Source organism: Chiloscyllium plagiosum, chromosome 37, assembly GCF_004010195.1.
Source record: "Chiloscyllium plagiosum isolate BGI_BamShark_2017 chromosome 37, ASM401019v2, whole genome shotgun sequence".
Classification (NCBI taxonomy): domain Eukaryota; kingdom Metazoa; phylum Chordata; class Chondrichthyes; order Orectolobiformes; family Hemiscylliidae; genus Chiloscyllium; species Chiloscyllium plagiosum.
Window position 1 is genome coordinate 14,669,703 of NC_057746.1, and position 24,513 is coordinate 14,694,215.

Consider the following 24,513-nt stretch of genomic DNA (forward strand, 5'->3'; position numbering starts at 1 on the left):
CCATCAAATACGCACAGAAAAGATACAGCATGGTGTTAGGTAGAGAGTAAAGTTCCCTCTACACTGTTCCACAGAATCTGTGGAATATTTTTAACAACATCAGAATATTCTATATCCATATGACATGCCCTCTTCACAACCTGCCTATTGAAGCAGTCAATCTACACTGAGCTAGAACTGATGCCTGGTCTTTGGAAAGAGATCGGTCTCGGTTGAATTACAGCAAAAGAAATCTGAACTGATTTAATGCCATTTTCATGCTGTACCAGCGAGTAGCACCTCGAAAATGCTCCGTGGATACTCCAGACTTCTGTTCTCTGGAAGTTGATGGAGCCCCAGTTGAGTGTACAGACAAGTGGTAAGTGCAACACATCAGTTGGCCAAGCAAAGCCTGGTACATGCTCTCCAACCTTCCTCAGCTGGAGTCAGAGGCTAACTCAACACTATTCACTGTGGCAAAACGTGCAAAAGCCATCAATCGATTCAACTTACAGGAACACCAGGAGGACCAGTAACACCTCGCTGCCCTTTAGGACCAGCAGTACCCTGCAAGAATCAGAGGAGAAAGAGAGAGAGGGGACATGGTCAAATACAACACATGTATTGATACAGCACTTTTAACATAGTCAAACATCACAAAGCATTTCACAGAAGCATTGTCAGCCGAAGCATGACACCAAGTTGCTTAAGAGGACACGGCATCAAAGGGACAGGTTTTAACAGGAATCTTAAAGGGGAAGCAGAGAAGTATGGGGACAGAATTCTGGGCCTTAACGGCCCAGGCCGCTGACAGCACATTACCAATAGTGTAGCAATCAAAATCAGGGATGCTGAGGAAATTAGACAGGGACGACAATGATGGCAGAATATACACAGGCAAGGGGGAGTGCGGGTTGAAGAAGGGGGTTAGAGTTGAACTACTGCCCGGTCAACGGATGACCACTGATAATACAGTTCGACACGTCAGTCTCCGAGATTTGCATTGTCACTTCCATGCTTTGTTTCAGCAAACCCAGCATAACAGGCTTCACACAGGTGTTACATGTATTATTCAGCCTGGATAGTAAGAGCCCCCCAAAACAAGACTGCTATCAGTACTTACCGCTAGGAAGGCTCCCAGTGTTACTCCATTGAGGGCCAGTGAAATCAGTGAGAGATTAGAGGAAGGCCCTGCAGGAACTGCTGTTAATGCCACTGAAATCATCAGTCCGAGCACCGAGATTCCTTTGGCAACCTGCCTGGCAAACTCAACTCTACCCACTGCAAGCGGTTCAAGGGTCATATCGATCGTCCCATCCCAAACTCACCCACAGCCACACAGAGGACAAGGCTGCAGTCAGCATCAGCACTGCTCTATGAGCACAACGCAGGGCATTCATGTGATAGGTGACTGAGGAACCTGGCTGGGCAGATTCTGCTCAGTATCCCAAGTACCCAGGTGAGGGAGACCTCAGTCCATTCCTTACCTCCAGCCCACCAAAGACTGGCCTTGCACAGCCACCTTGGCTGCATGCACTGCTGTACAACTCTGGCCCCATCTCAGAATCACAGGATGGTATTGTTGTAGAAGGAGACCATTCAGCCCACTGTATCTGCACCATTTCAATATCCTCCTGATAATCCCTTGCCTTTACCCTGTACGCCATCTGTATCAAAACAACTATCTAATGCCCCTCTTGAATGCCTCAATTTAACCTGTTCCAACCTCACTGCCTGGCAATGCATTCCATTTTGTAACTACTCACTGTGTAAAAAGATTGATCTCACATCACCCTTACTTGTTTCCACATCATTATAAAATCAATGCCCTCTTGACCATTTCTGTTTTATGAGCCGAAACAGCTTCTTCCTATCTGTTCTATGCAGCCTGCTCATGATTTTGAAAACCTTTATCGAATTCCCTCTTAGCCTTCTTCTGTCTAAGGAGAACAATTGCAACTTCTTCAATCTACCCTCATCACTAAAGTTTGCATCTCAAGCTACAATTCTATTCTCAGAGGACATTCAAACTTTGAGCTGTCTGCTGGACGTGAGGGAGAAGTGAACATTCAAGGTCTAGTGAATTGCTGGGTGATGGACGTATTTGATGCATCTCTTTGGAAAGAAGTATGAAGGAGCAATGGAGCAGTCATCTGTTTGGTTCCAATCATTGCTTGTTTCAGATTCTAACCCAACATCAGGCACAACGAGTGAAGACTGTTCAAATTCTGGGGTTACCCTGTCAAGTTTCAATCTGCAGATGCCTTCCCTCCCACCCCAACCCCACAAAAGTGAGCTTTAGGGATTGTGAAAATTACTTAATTTTGGGCCTTTCCAATTTCAGGACCTCTCCAAAGTGCTTTACTGCGAAAGCATTGTTGTGAATTTTGGTCATTGTTACAATGCGAGAAATCACTGCAGCCAAACTACACAACAACCCAGGCCATCTGTTTCAATGGTACGGGTTGAGGGATACATATTGGCCTGTCTTACTAGGAAGAAATCACCTTCTCTTTAAAATTGTGCTGTGGGGTCACTTATGGAATTTCTTACTCACAGCTCTCCCTTTACAACGAGCTTCTTTGCAGCTACAGTGATAAAGTGGTTCTCTGAAGAATCTAGCATTCCACAGAGGCGATCAACATTTCATTCCAGAGTCGAGGTACGCGCTCTCTGTCCAGGTTCTCTAAAAGACTGTGGCTGCAACGTTACCCTAACTCTAGGGCATATGTTGTGAATAGAGTTGACTCACCTGAGAACCTTTCGACCCTTTAGGACCAGGCGGACCCTGGAAGACAAGAATGGAACCAGAAACACATTAGAAAGACAGCAGTGAAGGCATCTCCAACACAGTAATGTCATACATCTCAAAGTAGACAGCAGCCAGAGCAGCAACAGAATTGGCTGAAGGAGTCCACCATCAAGCAAGGTGTCCCCATAATCATCAAATGAGTAAAAATACTGTGGGCATTGGAAATCTGAAACAGACACAGAATGCTGGAGGTCTTACAGCATCTGTGTGAAACAGACACAGAATGCTGGAGGTCTTACAGCATCTGTGGAGACAGAAGCACAGTTAACATAGTCCAGGATGACTCTTCTTGGTGTGAGAGTATTAACATGGACAGATTGTCATGGGCCGAGAGCTTTTTGAAGATGTGCTCCCTCTCCTTCTTCCCTAGTGCCCTTTCTTCAAATGCATGTTTCTCGGAAAGCAGAAACTTCATTAAAGCTGGTGGCATTATTGTAAATCCATTGGTTCCCCCTTTTTCCCATGTCCCCTGTTGTATGCCTCAGCACATTAAACTTCAATGAAGAAAAATACCCAAAGCAAGTGTTTTACCTGTAATCCATATATCTAAACTGTAATATTAACTCTTTTGAGTACTGATTATCTTTTAGAACTTACACATTTGTTAGCTGCCATAAAAATTGTGAAAAACCACCCTTGTCCATTTTGTGCTTCTCCAAGTAAGATTGTTCATGAAGAGGGCTCTTTCTTGAGCTGGGCCCTCCTATTCCTCCAGACAGACTCTGGGTCACTATCTAGGTCAAAGTATTCCACTTTATTCACAACATATTCACCATTGTCAGCACTGACTCTGTCCATCACCCACAAAGAGTGGCAGCAATGAGCACCATCATCAAAATAAATTTCAACAATTCACCTTCCAAACCTGGGGCCTCCACCACCTCGGAGGACAAGGGCAGTAGATGCATGGAGATGCCACCTGCTGCAGGGCCCCCTCCAAATCACACACCATCCTGGCTCGCAACCATATCTCTGTTCCAATACTGTCGCTAGGTCAAAAGCCTGAAACTCACTTCAATCAATGTCGGTGTAATGTAAACCGAAGATGCTGGAGAAACTCAGCAAATCTGGCAGCATCTGAGGAAACAGAAGTCGAGTTAATGTTTTTAGGCCAGTTCACTGCACACTGAATAGTTATACTGGACTCAAAACGTTAAATCTCTTTGTCTCCACAGATGCTGTTAGACCTGCAGAATTTCTCCAGCAATTGCTGTTTTACTTCAGGTTTCCAGCATCTGGGGGACTTCGCTTTATAACAATGTGGTGTATCTTGAGTCCAACCAAGGACTGCAGCAGTTCAAGCAAGCAGCTCACAGCTTCTTCTCTAAGGTAATTAGGGTTGGGCAATAAATACCTTGACAGTGATATGCATAAATTCGGCATGAAAGAAAACTGGCTACAGCCAAGTTTGGTGTATGGGATACTAACAGAACAAACTCAGTTTCAGTATCTACAGGTATAGGGTAATTTCTTGGATATACACCAAGGTTGCCAGCTGATGAACAATCAACCAGTGCTCCCATCTCCTCTGAAGTCTGCCAGGGAGATACAGTCACTGTGTAAAACTGAACTGAAGTGTGGCAGAAAATCTTTGGGACTATTGTCTTTGGAATTCATCGCTGACTGGTGTGGAGGGTGCTGATCTGTTTCAAAAGAGAATGGAATCACAAGAGAAGCCAAAGACCTTTCTAGACAGCAATTGGTGTCATGCGATCCTACTGCAGCTTTTGATGACTTCCACAGGGGAATTTCCTGGAGCATTATTTTCTCCCATTATTCTAGGTTTCTCCAGTTAGCTTTTCTCTCTGGAGATGGCTTGATGATGAGAGTTGCTTCGGTGGGGATGGAGAGGAAGTTGATTAAAGGATTCAGTCAGTCACAATGAACTGGCCATCGTGGGTTTGGATGAGGACTGGTGGAACAACGGCCTTATCCTACCATAGTACAGGTCATTCTGGCATAATGGCCATAACACGATCGACGTTTGGATAATGTGAACTTTCTACTTAGTGGCTATAGCAATTTCCTTTGGCGATCTCGTACAGCGTGATTTTGAGAGCAGTTTTCTATTGTGTAATTTTCTATAGTGCAGAGTTGCAGAGAAATGTAACCATTGCATTATAGCAGAACGACTTGTCGTTTCTTGAGGTTCATCAACAGCCACCCCAAATCTGGAATTTGTATAGGAAGCAATATCTGCATGGTTGTAGCCACCATAAATCAAGACTCCCCCTGCAAAGCTGAAGGTGAGCAGGTGTTGACCATTTAGTCCCTCTAACCCACTCTGCTGTTGAATAAAATCAGGGCTGATCTTTGTCATCAACTCCACTTCCCTGTTTCACACCTTGAATCCTCCTCAGTTGGCAAAAAGCTTGTAATCTCAGCCTTGAAAAGTTAGTCACAAGACAGGAATATCCAGGCTAGGGTGGACAGCAGAGTTTGGAAAGGGGGGTGGCTGGTGCAAAACACAGAGGCGATGAAGCTTTGGATTGCTTAGGTGTGAGAGTATTAACATGGACAGATTGTCATGGGCCGAGAGCTTTTTGAAGATGTGCTCCCTCTCCTTCTTCCCTAGAGCCCTTTCTTCAAATGCATGTTTCTCGGAAAGCAGAAACTTCATTAAAGCTGGTGGCATTATTGTAAATCCATTGGTTCCCCCTTTTTCCCATGTCCCCTGTTGTAACACCCCACTACCACCAAACTGAGCAACTGGGTCGAAAAACACCCAAGCTGGCTTCAGGTTGTTGCTGCATTCAATGATGCCCAAATACCATGGTCTTCAAGCTAGGAGTGAACCTTACCGGTAATCCAGGAGGACCAGGAGGACCGACGGGTCCCGTTCCACCAGAAATACCCTGGAACCAAAGAAACGATGAGGTGAAAATTAAATACAAGCTCATACTGAGGAAATTTGAACTTTTTCCTATCTCTTTCTCTCCCTCTTTGCTGTCTCACTGAGTGTGTCTGGTGCATTTTAATCCCCCGCCCCGCCTCCATGTGGCACTTATTTTTGTTCTGATTAAGGCGCTCTCTGTTTACCTAACTTCTCTCCCATGCCCAGCCAACTTGTCTAATACCAATTCTCACCATAGCTGCCTGACACTGTAACACACCAAGCACTGCAATAAGCTAATGCTGCAGTGCAATGTTGTAACATTTATGCAGGATTGCACAGAGCGTAAGGCACAGAAACAGGCCCATTCTCCTGACCAGTCCAAGCTGGTGTTTCAGTTCCTCTCAAGTTAAACCTTCCTTTTACAAAATTTTTCTTTTATGTGATTGATTCAGTTCCTTCTTAAATGCATCTAAATCCACTCACTCTCCATGTCAATGAGTCCGACAATCTCACCACTTTCTCAGGTGAGAGATTGGATTGCTCAGTGACTACCTTACGGCCTACAGTTACTCTCTTCTCCACAAAATAATATTCCCCCAGGATCCCCGCTCTTAAAATCTTGCTTAATGTTAAAGACTTGGATGAGGTTTGATTGTCACATTAAAAAAAATTAACATTTTTAATCAGTGAGTCTCAACCACCACCTATGAACAACATGATTTTAAATTTAAATGCCTTTCGAAGGTTTGTGGCTTTGTTGTCCGAGTAAACTGAAATTATACAACTGGAACAGAAGATTTTGAAATGGTCTGGATAACATTTGAACAAATATCTCCAGGTGACCAGAAATATGCACAATGAATGGAATCTCATCACAGTAACTAATTTTCGCTGGTTTGGGGTTGTGTCCTATACACAGTGACTCGGGCCAGCTTTCAGTGTGCATTCTTTAAACTGACCCAAAATACGATGTAAACTCGTGTTGCAGAATTTGTGCCAAACATTCTGTAACCCCTTGCATATTCGTTCGTTTGATTTTTATTGGTAAGGGCTTCAGGCCTGGGTTGGATTCGGCTGAAACCTCCAATAGGATTAAATGGTAAATAATCTTGATGGTGCCCCTGTCAGATTTCTACAGTCATATGCAAAACACTATATGTATCATAGAATCCTGAAAATGGGGAAATAGACCATTTGGCCCAACTGGTCCACACCGACCTCTGAAGAGTAACCCACCCAGATCCATCCCCTACCCTATATTTATCCCAAAGAATGACCAAACTTACACATCCTTGAACACTGTGGGCAATTTAGCATGGCCAATTCACCTGAGCAGCACATCTTTGGATTGTGGGAGGAAACCGGAGCACCTGGAAGAAATGCACGCAAACATGGGGAGAAAGTGCACAGTTGTGCCCAGAACAGACAACTCCCAAGGGTGGAATCAAATCCAGTTCCCTGGCGCTGTGAGGCAGCTGTGCTAACCACTGAGCCAGTATGCCACCCCATTGACCCACTGTGTCATAGAGTTGAATAAAAATGATTGTTGTTAACAGATTATAGTTACAATGTTGGGCAGTTAACATTACAATGTTGAAATGTTCACTTGTCAGCATCTTGTGGAGTATTAGGTGCAGTTCTGGTTAACACGTTTATAAAGGACAGAAACTCTAGAGAAGATACAATGACAACCTACGGGGGTGATAGGGTGATAACAGAAATGCATGGATAAAATTTTCAGAAAAGAATTGACAGATTACATCTCTTTTCTCTTGAAAAATAAAGGCCTAGGAGTCAGAAAATTCAAATTGTGAATAGCTTTGAAAGACTAGAGACAGTATGCATCCTCTGTTTCTGTCACACATAAACAGCACCTGGTTGCTGTTCTTACATCAATGAAGGAATCTTACCTTCAAAGAAATAACAGTCCAAAAACATTGTACCATAAGAGCAGGTCTAGGCCATTTAGCCCCTTCAGCCTGCTACACCATTCAACTGAATCACAGGTGATCTTCTAAATGTACTTCACGTTCCGACATTATCCCCAAATGACTCAGTCTCTTCAATTATCCTCCATATGCAAGATGCTGGCACATTTTACAACTGGTAATATAGAAATGTGTGAAAACTTTTGTAGTGAGAAAAAAGTCTCTGAAAGCGGCCTGTGGGGGTGGCAAGGTTGGTTTATGCCTGGATTTTGTCATAGGACCAAAACCTGGAGACTGTGCCAGTAACTACTGAATGCTAACAGACAAACAAGGACCTTGTGACAGGCTGTGTGACAACAGTGTGCAAGAGTACATTGCTAACAAGAGTACTGCACAATGACAAAATATAATTGTGTCATAGCACTGGGAATTTGAAATTGCACTGACCTTGAGTTAAGGGGAAGAAACAGGAGGGTGGCACTAAGTCAAACTGCTCAGAGGAGGCACAACAGACCGAACAGACCATTTGGCCCAATGCCTTCTGCACCTCAGCAGTTCAATGATTTTGGGAAAACACTTTAGGCCCAAAGACTGGTTAGAAATAACATGGCCATGATGTGCCAATGACTCTTTGCACCTGTTTTGTCATTGCTGAAAGGATCAGCTCCCTCACAGGTTAAGACCACAAATTAACAAACAGTCACTTGGGTCCTTAACACCATAGTGGGAGAGAGTTCAATGACTGTATAGGTAAGGTCAGTATCAAAGAGATGGATCTGAGAGCCCAGTCAGATCACTCCTCTCCCTAGCCCAGCAATACTGAGGCTAAGTGGCTGACACCCATTTACACAGCAGAGATTAGACTTGTGTCTTTGTGGGAGCCGTAAAGACTTATTACCACAACACAAGTACCATGTGACTATGTTAAACAGCAATACTGAAATACTGCAGGAAATTGGTGTTCATTTGAAACATGAAGGTTGAAAGTAATTACAGTGTCTCCTCTAAGTCCTTCTTTTCCCGGTGGACCAGGCAGGCCACGATCACCCTTCTCCCCTTGCTCTCCTGGTGGTCCAATCAATCCAATCAGGCCAGGGTGACCCTGAAAGACAAATGCAATGGTAAATAGGTATGAAATTTAAACGGGGCAAGCACAGAATCCCAAGAGAGTCAATGCAGGAACACACGTGGACCCAAACCTCTGCTACCCACCTCTTAATTCACAGCAAGGACTTTTGTTCGTCCATTCACATTAGCTTGTGGTCAAGCATTACCTTCATTTTTTAAAAAAAATCCACATTTCTTTTCAAGTGCCTCCAATAGCTCGCCGTTTCTCTGTACGTGTATTCTACTCATGCATATCTGAGGCAAAGTATATCTGACATTTCGGAGACATGGATAGAGCAGGGTGAGGAATGGATTTTGCAGGTTCCAGGGTTGAGATCCTTCATTAAAAAGAGGCAACGCGGTAAAACAGGAGAAGGCGTGGCGTTGTTAGTCAAGGACAGTAACGGTGGCTGAGACAACGTTTGCTGCGGACTCGTCTACTGAGGTAACGTGGGCTGAGGTTAGAAACAGGAGATGAGAGGTCACACTGCCTGGAGTTTTATTATTGGCCTCCGCAGAGTTCCAAGGCTGTGGAAGAGAGGGTTAGGAAAATTATTCTGGGTAGGAGTGAAAGGAACAGGGTGGTCATTATGCGGGACTTTAACTTCCCCAACATTGACTGGAAATGCTCTAACCCTAGTACGTCGGAAGGATCAGATTTTGTGCAATGTGTGCAGGAGGGTTTTTTGACACACAGGAGGGCCAACAAGAGGGGAGGCCACACTGGATCTGGAGCTTGGTAATGATCCAGGCCAGGTGTTTGACTTAATTGGAGGTGAGCACTTCAGAGAGAGTGACCATAATTCAGTTACGTTTTGTTTAGTGATGGAAAGGGATAGGTACATGCCGCCGGTCTAGAGGTATCGATGGGACAAGGGCAATTATAATGCAATTGGTCAAGAATGTGGTAGCAAAATGCAGGGGATGTAGACAATGGAAATGTGGAGCTGGTTTAAGGAACAGATATTGCGTGTCCTTGATAGGTCTGTCCCTGTCAGGCAGGGAGGTAGTGATAAGGTAACTGGGGTTTAACTGGGGAAGCAAGATGATTCCGACAGATCATGTTGCAAGGATTTAACGAGAGAGTTAAGAAGAACGAAGAGAGGACATGAGCAGTGTTTAGCAAATAGAATAAGGAGAACCCTAAAGCTTTCTATAGATATGTGAGGAATAAAAGGATGATGAGGGTAGGAATAGGCCAATCAAAGACAGAAGTGGGACGCTGAGGTGGATCCTGTAGAATTCGGAGAGGTGCTAACAAACATTTCTCATCGGTTTTCAATCAGGAAAAGTGCTATCCTTAGTAGCCACACACGCAGACAATAAGCAACATGAATTCGATTGGGACAACACTACTATCATAGGGCAAGCCAGACAGAGAACAGCCAGGGAATTCCTAGAGGCATTCCTAGAGTTTGTGAATTCATCCACAAACTCCATCAACCAACACATCGACCTGGACCTAATATACAAACCACTACAGCGGACAGCTGAAACTGACAACCGGAAGCGGCAGGGACAGACCACTATAAACACCGGAGGAAACATCAAAGAAGCGCTTCGCAGGAGGCTCCCAAGCACTGATGATGTCGCCTAGCCAGGGGACGAAACGTTTGCAACAAAAACTTCCAGCTCGGCGAACAGAAGCACAACAACGAGCACCCGAGCTACAAATCTTCGCACAAACTTTGAATCAGTAAAAGGAGAATATTGTGGAGGAGAAGAATGGGGTATGAGATATTAGACTAGAAATGATCGAGGTTTGTTACGAACAGGTGGTATCAATTCTCGAAAGAGTGAACGTCGACAGGTCCTCTGAGCGGTATGGGATTTATCCAAGGATTGTCTGAGAAGCTAAGGAGGGGATAGATTCGCCTTTGTCGTTAATATTTGAGTCGTCATTGTCTACAGATTTGGTACCAGAGGACGGGAGGATTGGAAATTGTACACTTATTCAAAAAGGGCAGTAGAGATTATTCAGGTTGTTATCGACCAGTAAGTCTTACTTCTGTTGTAGGAAATGTTTCGGAAAGGATTATGAGAGATAAGATTTATAATCATCGTGCAAGCTACAGCTTGATTTCAGATAGTCAACTTGGTTTGATCAAGGGCACGTCGTATCTCACAAATCTCATTGAGTTTTTTTTTGAGAAGTTGACCAAGCATGTAGATGAGGGTAAGGCAGTTGACGTGGTATACATATACTTCAGTAAAGCCTTTGATAACGTTGCACATGACAGGCTGTTGGAAAAAATGCAGAGACATGGAATTAAAAGTGATTTAGCAATTTGGATTAGAAACTGGTTTTGGAAAGAATGCAGCGAGTGGTAGTTGATGGAAAATATTTAGTCTGGAGTCCAGTTACTGGTGGTGCACAACAAGGATCTGTTTTCGGACCACTGCTGTTTGTCATTTTGATGAATGATGTAGACGCAGATACAGCTGGATGGAGTAGAAAATTTGCAGATGACACTAAAGTTGGTGGAGTAGTGGAGAGTTTGAAAGAATGTTACAGGTTGGAAGTTGCAGGTTGCACTTCTGCATAAACTGCAGAAGTGAGCTGAGAGGTGAAAAATGGAGTTCAATGCAGATAAATGTAAAGTGATGCACTTTGGGATGAATAACAGAAAGGCAGAGTACTGGGTCGATGGAAAGATTCTTGGTAGTGTAGATGTGCAGAGGGATCTTGGAGTCCATGTATACAGATCCCAGAAAGTTGCCACCCAGGTGGGTAGTGCTGTTAAGAAGGTATATGGTTTGTTGGTTTCATTGAAAGAGGGATTGAGTCTCGGAGCCGCAATGCAATACTGCAACTATACAAAACGCTATTGCAGCCACACTTGGAATATTGTGAACAGTTCTTGTCCCCATATGTTGGAAAGGATGTGGAAGCACTGGCGAAGATGTAGAGGAGATTTACCTGGATGTTGCCTAGTCTGGGTGGAAGATCTTGTAAGGAAAGTCTGAGAAACTTGGGTCTGTTCTCATTGGAAAGAAGAAGGCTCAGAGGATTTGATAGAGATGGACAAGATGATCAGAGGATAAAGTCGGGTAAACAGTGAAAGTCTTTTTCCTAGGATGATGACGTCAGCTTGTACAAGGGGACATAACTACAAATTGAAGGGTGATAGATTTAAGACAGATGTCAGAGGCAGATTCCTAACGCAGTGAGTGGTAAGGCAATGGAATGCCCTACCTGATAATGTAGTCACTCAGCAACATTTGGGAGATTTTAACAATCCTTAGATAAGCGTATGAATGATTTTGGTATAGTGTAACGGGATGACCTGAGAATAGTTCACAGTTCGACGCAACACTGAATGGCCAGTTCTGCGCTGTATCCCAGGATAAATACCATCATGACCAGGGGAGTTATTTATTTTTGCACTGTCCAGAATTGCTAACACCTCCTTCTTATGCACATCAATCCCACCTAGACTCGTAGCCTATATCTCAGTATTGTCCTCCATCACATTGTCTTTTTCTAGTGTGAATACTGAGGAAAAGTATTCACTTAGCCCTTCCCCTGTGTCCTCGAACTCCATGCGAATCTTCCATACACTATGCTTGATTGGCTCCAATCTAACACTAGTTATTCTTTTACTCCTGATAGGCCTGTAGAAAGCCTTAGGATTTTCCTTGATCCTATCAGCCAACGACTTCGCTTCTCCCCTCTGGCTCTTCTTAACTCTCTCTTTAGTTCTTTACTGGCTAACCTGTAACTTTCAAGCGCTCTAACTGAACCATTACATCTCATCCAAACAGAAGCCATTTTCTTCCTCTTGAGAAGAGGTTCAACGTACTTCGTAAAGCATGGCTCCAGCGATCGACAACTTCCTCCCTGCCTGATTGGAACATACTTATCTCGGGCCAGCAGTAGCTGGTCCTTTAATAAGATCCACGTTTCAATTATGCCCATCGCCTGCAGTTTCTCTCCCTATCCTATGTGTCCTTAATCTTGCCTAATCGCATTGTAACGGCCATTCCCCCAGCTGTAACTCTTGCCTTATGGTATATACCTATCCCTTTGCATCGCTAATGTAAACCTACCCTCGCCTACCTCAAAATCTAACACCTGGCGGGGTTCATTACCAGTACATACTGTGTCAGGAAACCGTTCTGCACACATTGGAAAAACAGTGATACATCTACATACTTGAACATTTAGGTTGAAATGACATTGAGTGAATTGAACTATTTGATAAGTACACCAGACAGGAAGAAATCTCAGAGAATTTGACATGTTAATATCCTCAAAAGGGTATTTGATATGGAAGGAAAGCAAGTCATTGGTTACAACACAGTGGGATGAACAAAGTTAAGAGGATTCTGAATGGGACTTCCCTCAAATTAAATTAAACAATGAGGACGTCGTTAAAAATTAGAATGAATTATCAGGTGACCTTGCAGAAGAAAATTGAAATGACCTGAAAGAGTTGTTACTACCACATGGGGAGATGTCTAAACAAGCTGTTAAGTACTAACCTAATTCAGCATGATGTAGAGAAAGGAAATGCTGTTCTGATTAAGCAACATCCGTGAAGGCATAACCCTCTAACGTTGGCACAGGTTGAAAAGGAGATTGAACGCATGCTCCAAGGTGAGATAATCAAAGTGAGTTACAGTGACTCCAGCTCACCCATAGTAATGGTCCAAAACCAGATAATACACAACGGTTACCTGTGGACTATCGCAAAGACAATCCTGTTACATAGACTGTTGCATATCTGACGCCGCATTTGGAAAACTGGGTTGAAAAGACAAGCAACTTATATTTCTACGTTCGATTTGCTCAGAGGATACTGACAGCTATCGTTGTCAGAAAGAGTGAAGGCAATTTTGGCTTTTTCATGCCGAATGGACTCTAATATTTTCAAGTCACAAAGTGATGCACTGGAAAATACAGATAGCCATTGAGCAATCGAGGACCATGAATGTTGATTTTTCCACTCCCAAGTGGTTAAAATGCCCTCCAATACATATGGTCCGCTTTCTGCACCTCTGCTCTTGAACCCAACCCCTCCAAATACAGGAAGGACAGAACCCCCTTGATCCCCACCTTCCACCACACCAACCTCTGGATACAACACATCATCATCCAACATTTCTACAACCTGCAGTCAGACCCTACCACCAGAAATATAATTCTCTCCCCAACACTTTCAGCATCCTGTGTGATTTCTCTCGTGGCTTCCTCGTCAGGTCCATGCCTCAAAACAACTCACCTCTCTACTGACGAAGCCTTCCCTTGCCCACCTCACCTTCATCCAAGGCCCAAAGGATCCTTCTGTATTTGGCAAAGATTTTTCTGCACCTCCAAACACCTCATCTACTGTGTATATTGCTCTCAATGTGTCCTCCTCCACATTCTGCAGACAGGATATCAGCATACGGAACTTTCCTGAGAACATCTGTGGGACACACCCACCAATCAACCCCACCACCCTGTGGCCGAACACTTCAACACCCCCTCTCAATCCGCCAAGAAAATGCAAGTCCTTGGATTCCTTCACTGCCAAATTCTAGTAACCCAACGCCTGGCGGAAGAACAACTCATCTTCCACTTCGAACCCTCCAACCACACAAGATCAATATCGATTTGACCTGTTTCATGATCGACCAACCTTATCTCAGATCCAACTCTCCAACTCAGCACGGTCCTGTTGAACTGTCGTCCCTGTCCACCTTCCTTCCCACCTCTCTGCTCCACCCTCTCCTTCGACCTGTGACCATTACCCACACCGGTATCTACCTATTGCATTCATAGCTAGCTTCTCCCCCAGCCACAGACCCCTCCCATTTCTCTTTCAGCTATCTTGCAACAGCACCCCGCACCCCAACATTCTTGATGAAGAGCTGATGCCTGAAACGTCGACTCTGCTTCTCCTCGAATGTGGCCTGACCTGCTGTGCTTTTCCATCGCCATTCTTTTTGACTCTGATCTCCAGCATCTGCAGTCGAGGTATTCGCAGTGTGGCTGCTTCATTCACTAAATTGCTAATGAAAAACAAGACGTTTCCGTGGACAGCAGGTTGTCAGAACGCATTTTACAGCCTGAAAGATGTATTAACCACTGCCTCAGTATTAGCCAAATCTAATTATGCAATGCCATTCAAAGTGGATATTGACACAAGTGATGTGGGTATCAGTGCTGTACTCTCGCAAGTAGACCACAAGAAGATGGACAGACCTATCGGATATTTCTCCAGGAAATTGAACATTCATCAACAAAGAAGGAAACTTGCAACTTGTTATTGGTTTTACAACATTTAAACGGCTATGGCTGATCGTGAAGCATTGAAGATTATGTAGAAATCTAAGGAGAAAAATGCCAGAATGTTTAGATGCAGCTTGTTGGTACAACTGTTGAATTTGAAAATTGTGTGCGTAGCAGTATGAGTAGGCGTATGTGCCGACACATTCTCAAGGCTTGAATGAGAAACAGAGGCATTCGATGGCAGGGGCAAAACAGACTGAAACAAAATGTGGTCGTGCATATTTGCTTGATTATTGTCTACGTAGTGTATATGTGTGGGATAGGGTACTAACAGTTTAAGATTGAGTGGTTTTAAAATGAAGCCATCCTTGGATATTGACGATTCATTATTTTTTCAGTGGATACGTGTGACGATGCTGCTCTTTTAACACGTTTTTGTTGCTCTTGTTTTTGTGTTCTGAGAGGTCACAAAAGACACGGACTTCGAAAAGTGGATTGGTTTCCGGGCCAATTTAGCTAACATATACTGCCTCAGGGAAAAGGTTTTCATGTTAATAAAACACACTTTCACAATGAAAGTGGAGTGACCAGTGCTCCCAGCTCAGCCTCACTCTGGGTTTGGTTCGATTTTTGCACAGTCGTGTTGAAAAAGCTGCTTGACCCAAAGAAGCGGGACCATACTTATTTCTCTCTGACTTTTGTCCTGTAAAGAACTGTGTTTGATTTTTCCTTTTGTGCCAAGTGTTGTTTATTGCCATTGTTGCAAGTACTGGGAAACAAAACATCATTAATTTGGGATAATCTTTTGGATTTTCGTATAGGTTAAGTTATTTTGTGTTGTTATCTCTTCTGTTTGTGCTTCATTCGATTATCTAGTAAATAAATTCTGCTTTGTTTAAAACTAAGTGGTTTGACCAGCTGTATCTCTCTTGGAATATCCACTTTATATTTCCTTAAAACTGCGAGCAAAGTCAAGTTCTGGGCTACCTTCTTGGAATGTTTTGAGGAGTCTAGCCTGGTCCATAGCATATTTTACAGGTTGAAAGCTGTGTTGACACCTGGTCAGGAAGCAGCAATACCGATCTGTGCCAATCTATTTCAAGTGACTATCGATGTGAACAAAGTGAGTGTTGGTATTTGTTCTCACCAATTTACTTGAGGAGAGGTATAATAACATTGACAGCAAGGTGTCTGCTTGGTGGAAAACACATTAAATAGCTTTGACTTTTGTTTAAAGAAGATAAAAGAAGTTCGAGTGGTTAGAACCAGTTCTTCACAGACCCTAGATTTAAGTTATGCTTTCAGTTATTGAAGTTGGCATTATTGCTGTTGGAGCTGCGAGACGCAGCTCTCTCTCACCTCCACATTAATCTTCAGTTCTCTCTTTTCCACTAGGTTATTTCTGTCAGCATTGCTTCTCCTCAACTGGAGGGGATAGCAAGTGAAGGAAATTTGTTTTGTTAAATTTGTTTATAATAACAGTTTCATTTTCAGGCACTGGAATATTTGAACAGTTGACAAGCAATAAATAGAATATGTATTATTTTGTTAAGTATTTCAATAGTGTTAACGTAATGTCAATTTCTTTCATTAAAATTTTAATACGCTGTAAGTATAAAATTTGTGTTAATTAAAGGTTCACAAGTCAAATCATATCTGGAATGCAGCGCCTTTCACTCGCCATTAAATGAAAGTTTGGACCTAGACTATATCCTTGAAAGGTATAGTCTAACAAGCAGGTGTGGAAAGAAAAGCAGACTAAACGCTTTGAATGCAACGAACCTTCTATCAACTGTCTCACGAGCAATTCAATGAAGACCTGAAGATGGAGGTCGTCAGGATGCAGGCACTTGTCACAGAGTTTCTCCAATACTCATATCAATCTTCATCAATTTTCCTGAGTTAAGTGCTCCCTCTCATTTACTGGTTTATAGCTCCTGTGAGGGTCTTAGTTTGATCATTTATCGTGAATGACAATGCAAAATTTTTCAATTGTTCTGTTCAAATCTTCATTCATCTGTTCCCTTTACATGTTTAATTTATTAAGATCTAGTTTCTATATGAACGATGTTCAATTAGCTAACTCCTTCCTTGTTAATAAATGACAGAAGCATTATAAATATGGTTTTTAATGTGTGTGGATGATCACACTCTGTCCGATCACGTCTCCACCTGAAACCCGGCGATGATGATTTTTGTTCTTCAAATCTGGCCAGTGGTCCACACAAAATAAAATCTCTTCCTTCAGAAAATGCATTTAGGCTAGCAGGAATCAATTATTCGAATTATCTTTCTAAACCAGTCTATATTCTGCACTTCTTTCAGAAATTGCTAACTGTGGTATTTGAGTGCTTACGATGGCTCCCTCAAAACACCAGGGACCCCATATTAGTTTCCAGCTTTGAGTTAACGTCTTCATGGTGTTTGTATGTTGTCCTGGTGTTGTGTGGCATTTGCTCAGGTGCTTTAGAGGAGATTAATGAATGCAGAAAAGTAGATTTTCCCGATGTGTGCATGCTGGCTATGTTAGCCATGGCTAATGGAGGGTGGTATCTGTTTAGGATGCTTTTCATGGTGTCGGTATAGAAATATAAGCAAAATAGACTCTATCTGTACTGTCGTGGTTTCATTTTTGTTTGAAAGTCCAGTGACCAAACATTACAGAAAAAAAAATCCACATTTTCTTTTCTCATGAGATTCCACACTTCACGTTTCAACATATTGAGCATCATAAATTTCGTTCTTCACGAGTGTGCTTCTTCTTTGTTGCACCCCCTTCATCGCCCACACTTCGTTTCTCAGCACATCTGATAAACAGTCACAGTTGAGTTTCACTCACAATCGCAAGGAGGTCTGCCTTTGAAAAAACGATGACCAGGAAGCATAAGATAAATACAGACCACCTGCAATTTCACTCACTAAGCTACAGTGTGAATATATATAATTTTACCTCTAAACAACTCATTATGTAAGTCAGACACACATTCTCCTTTTTGAAGTTTTAGACTATATTATTGAATAGAATAACAAAAGAACTACGAGCAGGAGTAAGCTATCAGCCCTCAGAGCCTGCTCCGCATTCAATAAGATCGTGGCTGATCTTTTCGTACACTGAGCTCCACTTGCCCATGCACTCACCGCGTCCCTTAATTCTTTGATTGTTCAAAAAAAATCTATGTCACTTTAAACAAAAGTTTGCCCAAGGTAGCGCCAACTACTTCACTGGGCAAGGTGAATGAGCTAGATTTACAACCCTCTAATTGAAGAAATTTCTTCTCTGTTGAGTCCAAAACTGTTATGACATCTTGTCCTAGTTTCATCTGCCAGTGGAAACATCCTCTCTATTTCTAGCTCATCTATTCCCTCCATAATTTTATTTGTTTCCATAAGATCTCCCTATTCTACTAAATTCCAATGACCATAATCCCTGTCTACTCAGTCTCTCTTCAGAAGCCAAACCTCAAACTCCAGAATTAACCTAGTGAACCTCCTCTGTTCGAGTAAGGAGACAAAAAACTGTACGCAATTCTCAGGGTATCGCCTCACCAGCACCATGCAGAGCTGCAATCTTTAGCACACGACACGTAATCCCCGACTCCAAATAATCAATTAATCAATCAATCATTCTATCTATCTATCTATCTATCTATCTATCTATCTATCTATCTATCTATCTATCTATCTATCTATCTATCTATCTATCTATCTATCTATCTATCTATCTATCCACACACACAAGTGTGTGTGTGTGTGTGCGTGTGTGTGTATACGCTCGATTCTGGATGGTATGCAGTAGATTTGAATTGTTTTATTCCCATGATATCCATAACCTCTTTGAATAGTTTGGACGTGAAGTTTGATCCTTGATCTGACTGGATTGCTATTGGTAGTCAGTATCTGGTTAAAAAAGAAGTTATTCTTCTACAACCCCTTTTTGTTGTGTTGTCGTGTAATGGGATTGCCTCTGGACATCGAGTCGACACATCGTTTATTGTTTATAAATACTTATTGCTAGTTTTTGTTTGACGTAGGGGACCTACACAGTCAATAAATACTCTTGTGAAAGATTCCTCAAATGCTGGAATAGGTATTAAAGGTGCAGGTTTTATTACTGCCTGTGGTTTTCTGATTAGCTGATATGTATGACAAGTCTGACAAAGTCAAACACATCTTGTGTAGTGCAGGCCAGTAAAAATACTTTTGTATTTTAGCCGATGTTTTCCTCACCCCTAAATGGTTTTCAAGTGGTAGCTCATGCGCCACTCGCAGCACCTTCTTTCTATACCCTACGGCAAAACAATTTGATGAATCACTGCCCATTTTTCATCTGCTTGAAAGTCTCATGGTCTTCATTTACTCACTAAGACATCATCTTTAAGTAATAACACAAAGGAATGCATTCAGTCTCCATCTCTGTCTTTTTATGCAAAAGATACTTGCGTGTTTACCTATTTGCTCCTGCTCTGTCCCATTTAACTATTCGATTTAAGTTTCTGATAAAGTTATGTCAGTTTCCTTATCTATGCCTTTTGTTCTCTCCTGCTTCAACTTGTGCCTCTGTGATCTTGCGATCACACAATCTGGGAAAATTCCTAGACACATATCCTTCATTTCTTCAATTGCCTGCGTCTCCACTGGATTTTTTAATTAGAGTAGGCAGCATGCCTACCGGTGAATGAGCTATATCATTTGCAAGGACAGATTGTTGTCCTGGAGCTGAGAGTTTGTTCTGTCCTCCTTACACAAATGCCCCACTCCTTCTGGACTCTCTCGCTTCGCTTTACATAATTGAACGTTCTTTGTCTCACCAGGCTTCCTGTTACAAGGATCTTTACTGGGAATAGTCCCTCAGGAGTACATATTTCCTCATCCTTCAGCATTACAGACTGAGTGGATCCGGTGTCCTATAATATTGTAACCTGTTTACCTGCTACTCCTGGCCCATGTGAGTAAATTTATGCTTGTATGCTTTTTCAGCAGATCTGGCAGTACTTCCTTTATCAACCTCAAATCATTTTTAGACTCTGACATAGTTAACTTCTCTTGTGCTTTTTATTACGAGTGTAACAATATTTCTAGGTTTGTCTTTTTCTTCCTACATCTCGTCTTCTCCTAGCCCACCAACACTATGACTTCGTGTGGCCCACTTTATTCCAATGAAAACACTGGCGTTTTTTTATCTTGTTTGTCCATCTGAAGAGTTTTTTTTAACCTTGTCGTAAGTTATCCTTATAATTTTCACTGAGATTTACCTTTCCCTTTCCACGTCAGGATTTCTCTTTGCCCCAGTTTCTATCCGTCATGGTCTGAAATTGATTCTGAAAGCCAAACCGAGTTTTATGGATCAGCCCATAATCACCAGCCCTTTAAGTTGCTATTCTTGCTCTTTCAATTATCTGCTCTTCCATATGAGTTCACAGTACTTCAGGCAGTGCATGTTTGAATTCCTCAAAAATAATTACCTATCTAAATTATTTTTATGATCTTCCCTGAGATTTACCTTTACCTTTCCACTGAGAATTTCTTTTTGCCCCAATTTCTATTCCTCATGGAATGAAATTGATTCTGGAAACCAAACTGTGTTTTATGGACGAGCTGATAATCATCAGCCACTTGAGTTGTTAACCTTGCCATTTTAATACTCTAATCTTTCACATGAGTTTGCATTACTTCCTCGTTAATGTTGCACTCAGCATTCATCTCTAGTCTTTTAAGCTGACTTTCATTTTTAAGTTTCAGTTTCTGAAGTTCAAAACTCTCTCTTTTTCTGTCTCTTCCTTCTTTTTCTTTCATTTCTGCCTTTAACCGTAACACAAACTGTTTTATTTCAGTTGCTCTTTACTTATATCTTGCCTCTAACTCAAGTTTCTTCATTTGCAATGGAAGTTTTGCTATGTATACAGATTTTGAAGGCTATTGGAGCAAGTTTAAATGCTGAGCGACTGGTATAATTATCTCTCATTTCCTACAGAAGCAGGAAGGTCCAATTCTAGATTTTTTGCTCATTCATGCAGCTTGGTCTTATTTACCTTTTCTGAAACTCCCAAAGTCATCTCATCGTCTTTCAGAAAACTTGTAACAATTGAAAGAGCCATTACTATCCTAAGCTTTGTCGACCCAACCAAACCAACACACGAAATAAAGTCACTTGCATCTACCACTCGCTGCTTAAAATCCCACAAAGAGTCCAGTCTGTTACAGACGAGGCCAGACCACACAAAACATCGTTAAGCAGGCAGCCCAGCCCATAAAATTGCAATTTATTTCAGTAAGTATACGTGAAAATTACTCAGAGTAATTTGGCCAGTTAACTACCAGGTTTTAAAACAGACAAAAGAAAAATCACAAAAGTACACGATGAAGCACAAAGAACTGAATTAAGAGCTCATTCTATCCATACTGGACCTAATTATGCTGTTACCAATATACACAATATTCCCAATAAGTAGACTCCCTTTTAAACACAGTACAAAGGGAACAAATGTTTACAGGTTGAAATTAGAAGGGCGGAAGGAGAGAGAGCCTGGTTACTCACAGCTTACTATTGATATCCTCAACTAGTTCTGGACTGAAATGCTCAGCTAGAGAGCTAACTACTCCGCTTCCATTGTACACTTCACTTCAAAGACATGACCACGTTGCCATGAAGTCTCATCTGTTAACAGATACACAAAAAACTTCTCAAAATCATTTTATTCTCTGTACCAAGTTAGCCTAAAAGGACCCTTTATGACCCTTCTGAAAAAAAGAAATGACACAGTATCCTTGATAAAAGGAACAACTTTTAGAAAAAATGGGATCTGTTTTGTGATAACAGGCACGGACCTCCAAATATGATTATTGTAGTCACCTGCTGGCATCGATCAGTGCCCACAGAAGCAACTTCTGGACTCTCTTGCCTCGCTTTACATAATTGAACGTTCTTTGTCTCACCAGGCTTCCTGTTACAAGCATCTTTACTGGGAATAGTCCCTCAGGAGTACATATCTCCTCATCCTTCAGCATTACAGACTGAGTGGATCCGGTGTCCTATAATATTGTAACCTGTTTACCTGCTACTCCTGGCCCATGTGAGTAAATTTATCCTTGTATGCTTTTTCAGCAGATCTGGCAGTACTTCCTTAATCAACCTCTGATCATCTTTTAGACTCTGACACAGTTAACTTCTCTTGTGCTTTTTATTACTAGTGTAAGAAAACTTCGAGGTTTGTCTTTTTCTTCCTACATCTCGTCTTCTCCGAGCCCACCAACACTATGACTTGGTGTGGCCCACTTTATTACAATGAAAACACTGACGTTTTTTTTATCTTGTTTGTCCATCTCAAGAGTTTTTTTTAACCTTGTCGTAAGTTATCCTTATAATTTTCACTGAGATTTACCTTTCCCTTTCCACGTCAGGATTTCTCTTTGCCCCAGTTTCTATCCGTCATGGTCTGAAATTGATACTGAAAGCCAAACCGAGTTTTATGGATCAGCCCATAATCACCAGCCCTTTAAGTTGCTAATCTTGCTCTTTTAATTATCTGCTCTTCCATATGAGTTCACAGTGCTTCAGGCAGTGCATTTTTGAATTCCTCAAAAATAATTACCTATCTAAAGTATTTTTATGATCTTCCCTGAGATTTACCTTTACCTTTCCACGTGAGAATTTCTTTTTTCCCCAATTTCTATCCCTCATGGAATGAAATTCATTCTGGAAACCAAACTGTGTTTTATGGACTAGCTGATAATCATCAGCCACTTGAGTTGTAACCTTGCCATTTTAATACTCTAATCTTTCACATGAGTTTGCATTACTTCCTCGTTAATGTTGCACTCAGCCTTCATCTCTCGTCTTTTAAGCTGACTTTCATTTTTAAGTGTCAGTTTCTGAAGTTCAAAACGCTCTCTTTTTCTGTCTTTTCCTTCTTTTTCTTTCACTTCTGCCTTTAACCGTGACTCAAACTGTTTTATTTCAGTTGCTCTTTACTTATATCTTACCTCTAACTCAAGTTTCTTCATTTGCATTGGAAGTTTTGCTATGTGTACAGATTTTGAAGGCTATTGGAGCCAGTTTGAATGCTGAGCGACTGGTATAATTATCTCTCATTTCCTACAGAAGCAGGAAGGTCCAATTCTAGATTTTTTGCTCATTCATGCAGCTTGGTCTTATTTACCTTTTCTGAAACTCACAAAGTCACCTCATCGAGTTTCAGAAAACTTGTAACAATTGAAAGAGCCATTACTATCCTAAGCTTTGTCGACCCAACCAAACCAACACACGAAATAAAGTCACTTGCATCTACCACTCGCTGCTTAAAATCCCACAAAGAGTCCAGTCTGTTACAGACGAGGCCAGACCACACAAAACATCGTTAAGCAGGCAGCCCAGCCCATAAAATTGCAATTTATTTCAGTAAGTATACGTGAAAATTACTCAGAGTAATTTGGCGGGTTAACTACCAGGTTTTAAAACAGACAAAAGAAAAATCACAAAAGTACTCGATGAAGCACAAAGAACTGAATTAAGAGCTCATTCTATCCATACTGGACCTAATTATGCTGTTACCAATATACACAATATTCCCAATAAGTAGACTCCCTTTTAAACACAGTACAAAGGGAACAAATGTTTACAGATTGAAATTAGAAGGGCGGAAGGAGAGAGAGCCTGGTTACTCACAGCTTACTATTGATATCCTCAACTAGTTCTGGACTGAAATGCTCAGCTAGAGAGCTAACTACTCCGCTTCCATTGTACACTTCACTTCAAAGACATGACCACGTTGGCATGAAGTCTCATCTGTTATCAGATACACAAAAAAACCTCTCAAAATCCTTTTATTCTCTGTACCAAGTTAGCCTAAAAGGACCCTTTATGACCCTTCTGGAAAAAGAATGACACGGTATCCTTGATAAAAGGAACAACTTTTAGAAAAAATGGGACCTGTTTTGCGATAACAGGTACGGACCTGCAAACATGATTATTGTAGTCACCTGCTGGCATCGATCAGTGCCCACAGAAGCAATGCAAGCCATCATTCGCCCTGCCATCCGTCATTATTTAAGAATTAGAAATAGAGGTTTACAAAATTATGAGGGACATGGATAGGATAAATAGGCAAAGTATTTTCCCTGGGGTCAGGGAGTCCAGAATTAGAGGGCATATGTTTAGGGTGAGAAGGGAAAGATACAAAAGAGACCTAAGGGGCAACGTTTTCACGAAGAGAGTGGTTCGTGTATGGAATGAGCTGCCAGATGATTTGGCTGGAGGCTGGTACAATTGCAACATTTAAGATGCATTTGGATGGGTACATGAATAGGCAGGGTTTGGAGGGTTATGGGCCGGGTGCTGGCAGGTGAGACTAGATTAGGTTGGGATATCTAGTCGGCATGGATGGGTTGGACTGAAGGGTCTGTTTCCATGCTGTACATATCTATTACTGATGTTTAATAATCCAATTATTTTTTCTTTGTGGTTTTGTTCCTGTAAATTCGACAGGTTTTATCATAGTTGTGGGTTTGTTCGCCGAGCTGGGAATTTGTGTTGCAGACGTTTCATCCCCTGTCTAGGTGACATCCTCAGTGCTTGGGAACCTCCTGTGAAGCGCTTCTGTGATCTTTCCTCCGGCAAAGATCACAGAAGCGCTTCACA

The 24,513-nt window shown here is 42.0% G+C and overlaps 1 protein-coding gene across 1 annotated transcript in view; it reads right to left on the reverse strand.

Annotated features, from left to right (window-relative positions):
• Positions 1-20,974, reverse strand: part of LOC122541221 (collagen alpha-1(V) chain-like) — a 46,541-nt gene extending 25,567 nt beyond the window's left edge. Inside the window, exons 1-4 of the mRNA XM_043677845.1 lie at positions 20,909-20,974; positions 18,432-18,474; positions 9,096-9,102; positions 3,741-3,748 (exon numbers count right to left, since the gene is read on the reverse strand). Coding sequence (XP_043533780.1) covers positions 3,741-3,748; positions 9,096-9,102; positions 18,432-18,474; positions 20,909-20,974 — 124 coding nt within the window. The remainder of the gene's footprint in view (positions 1-3,740; positions 3,749-9,095; positions 9,103-18,431; positions 18,475-20,908) is intronic.
• Between the last annotated feature and the right edge of the window lie 3,539 nt (positions 20,975-24,513).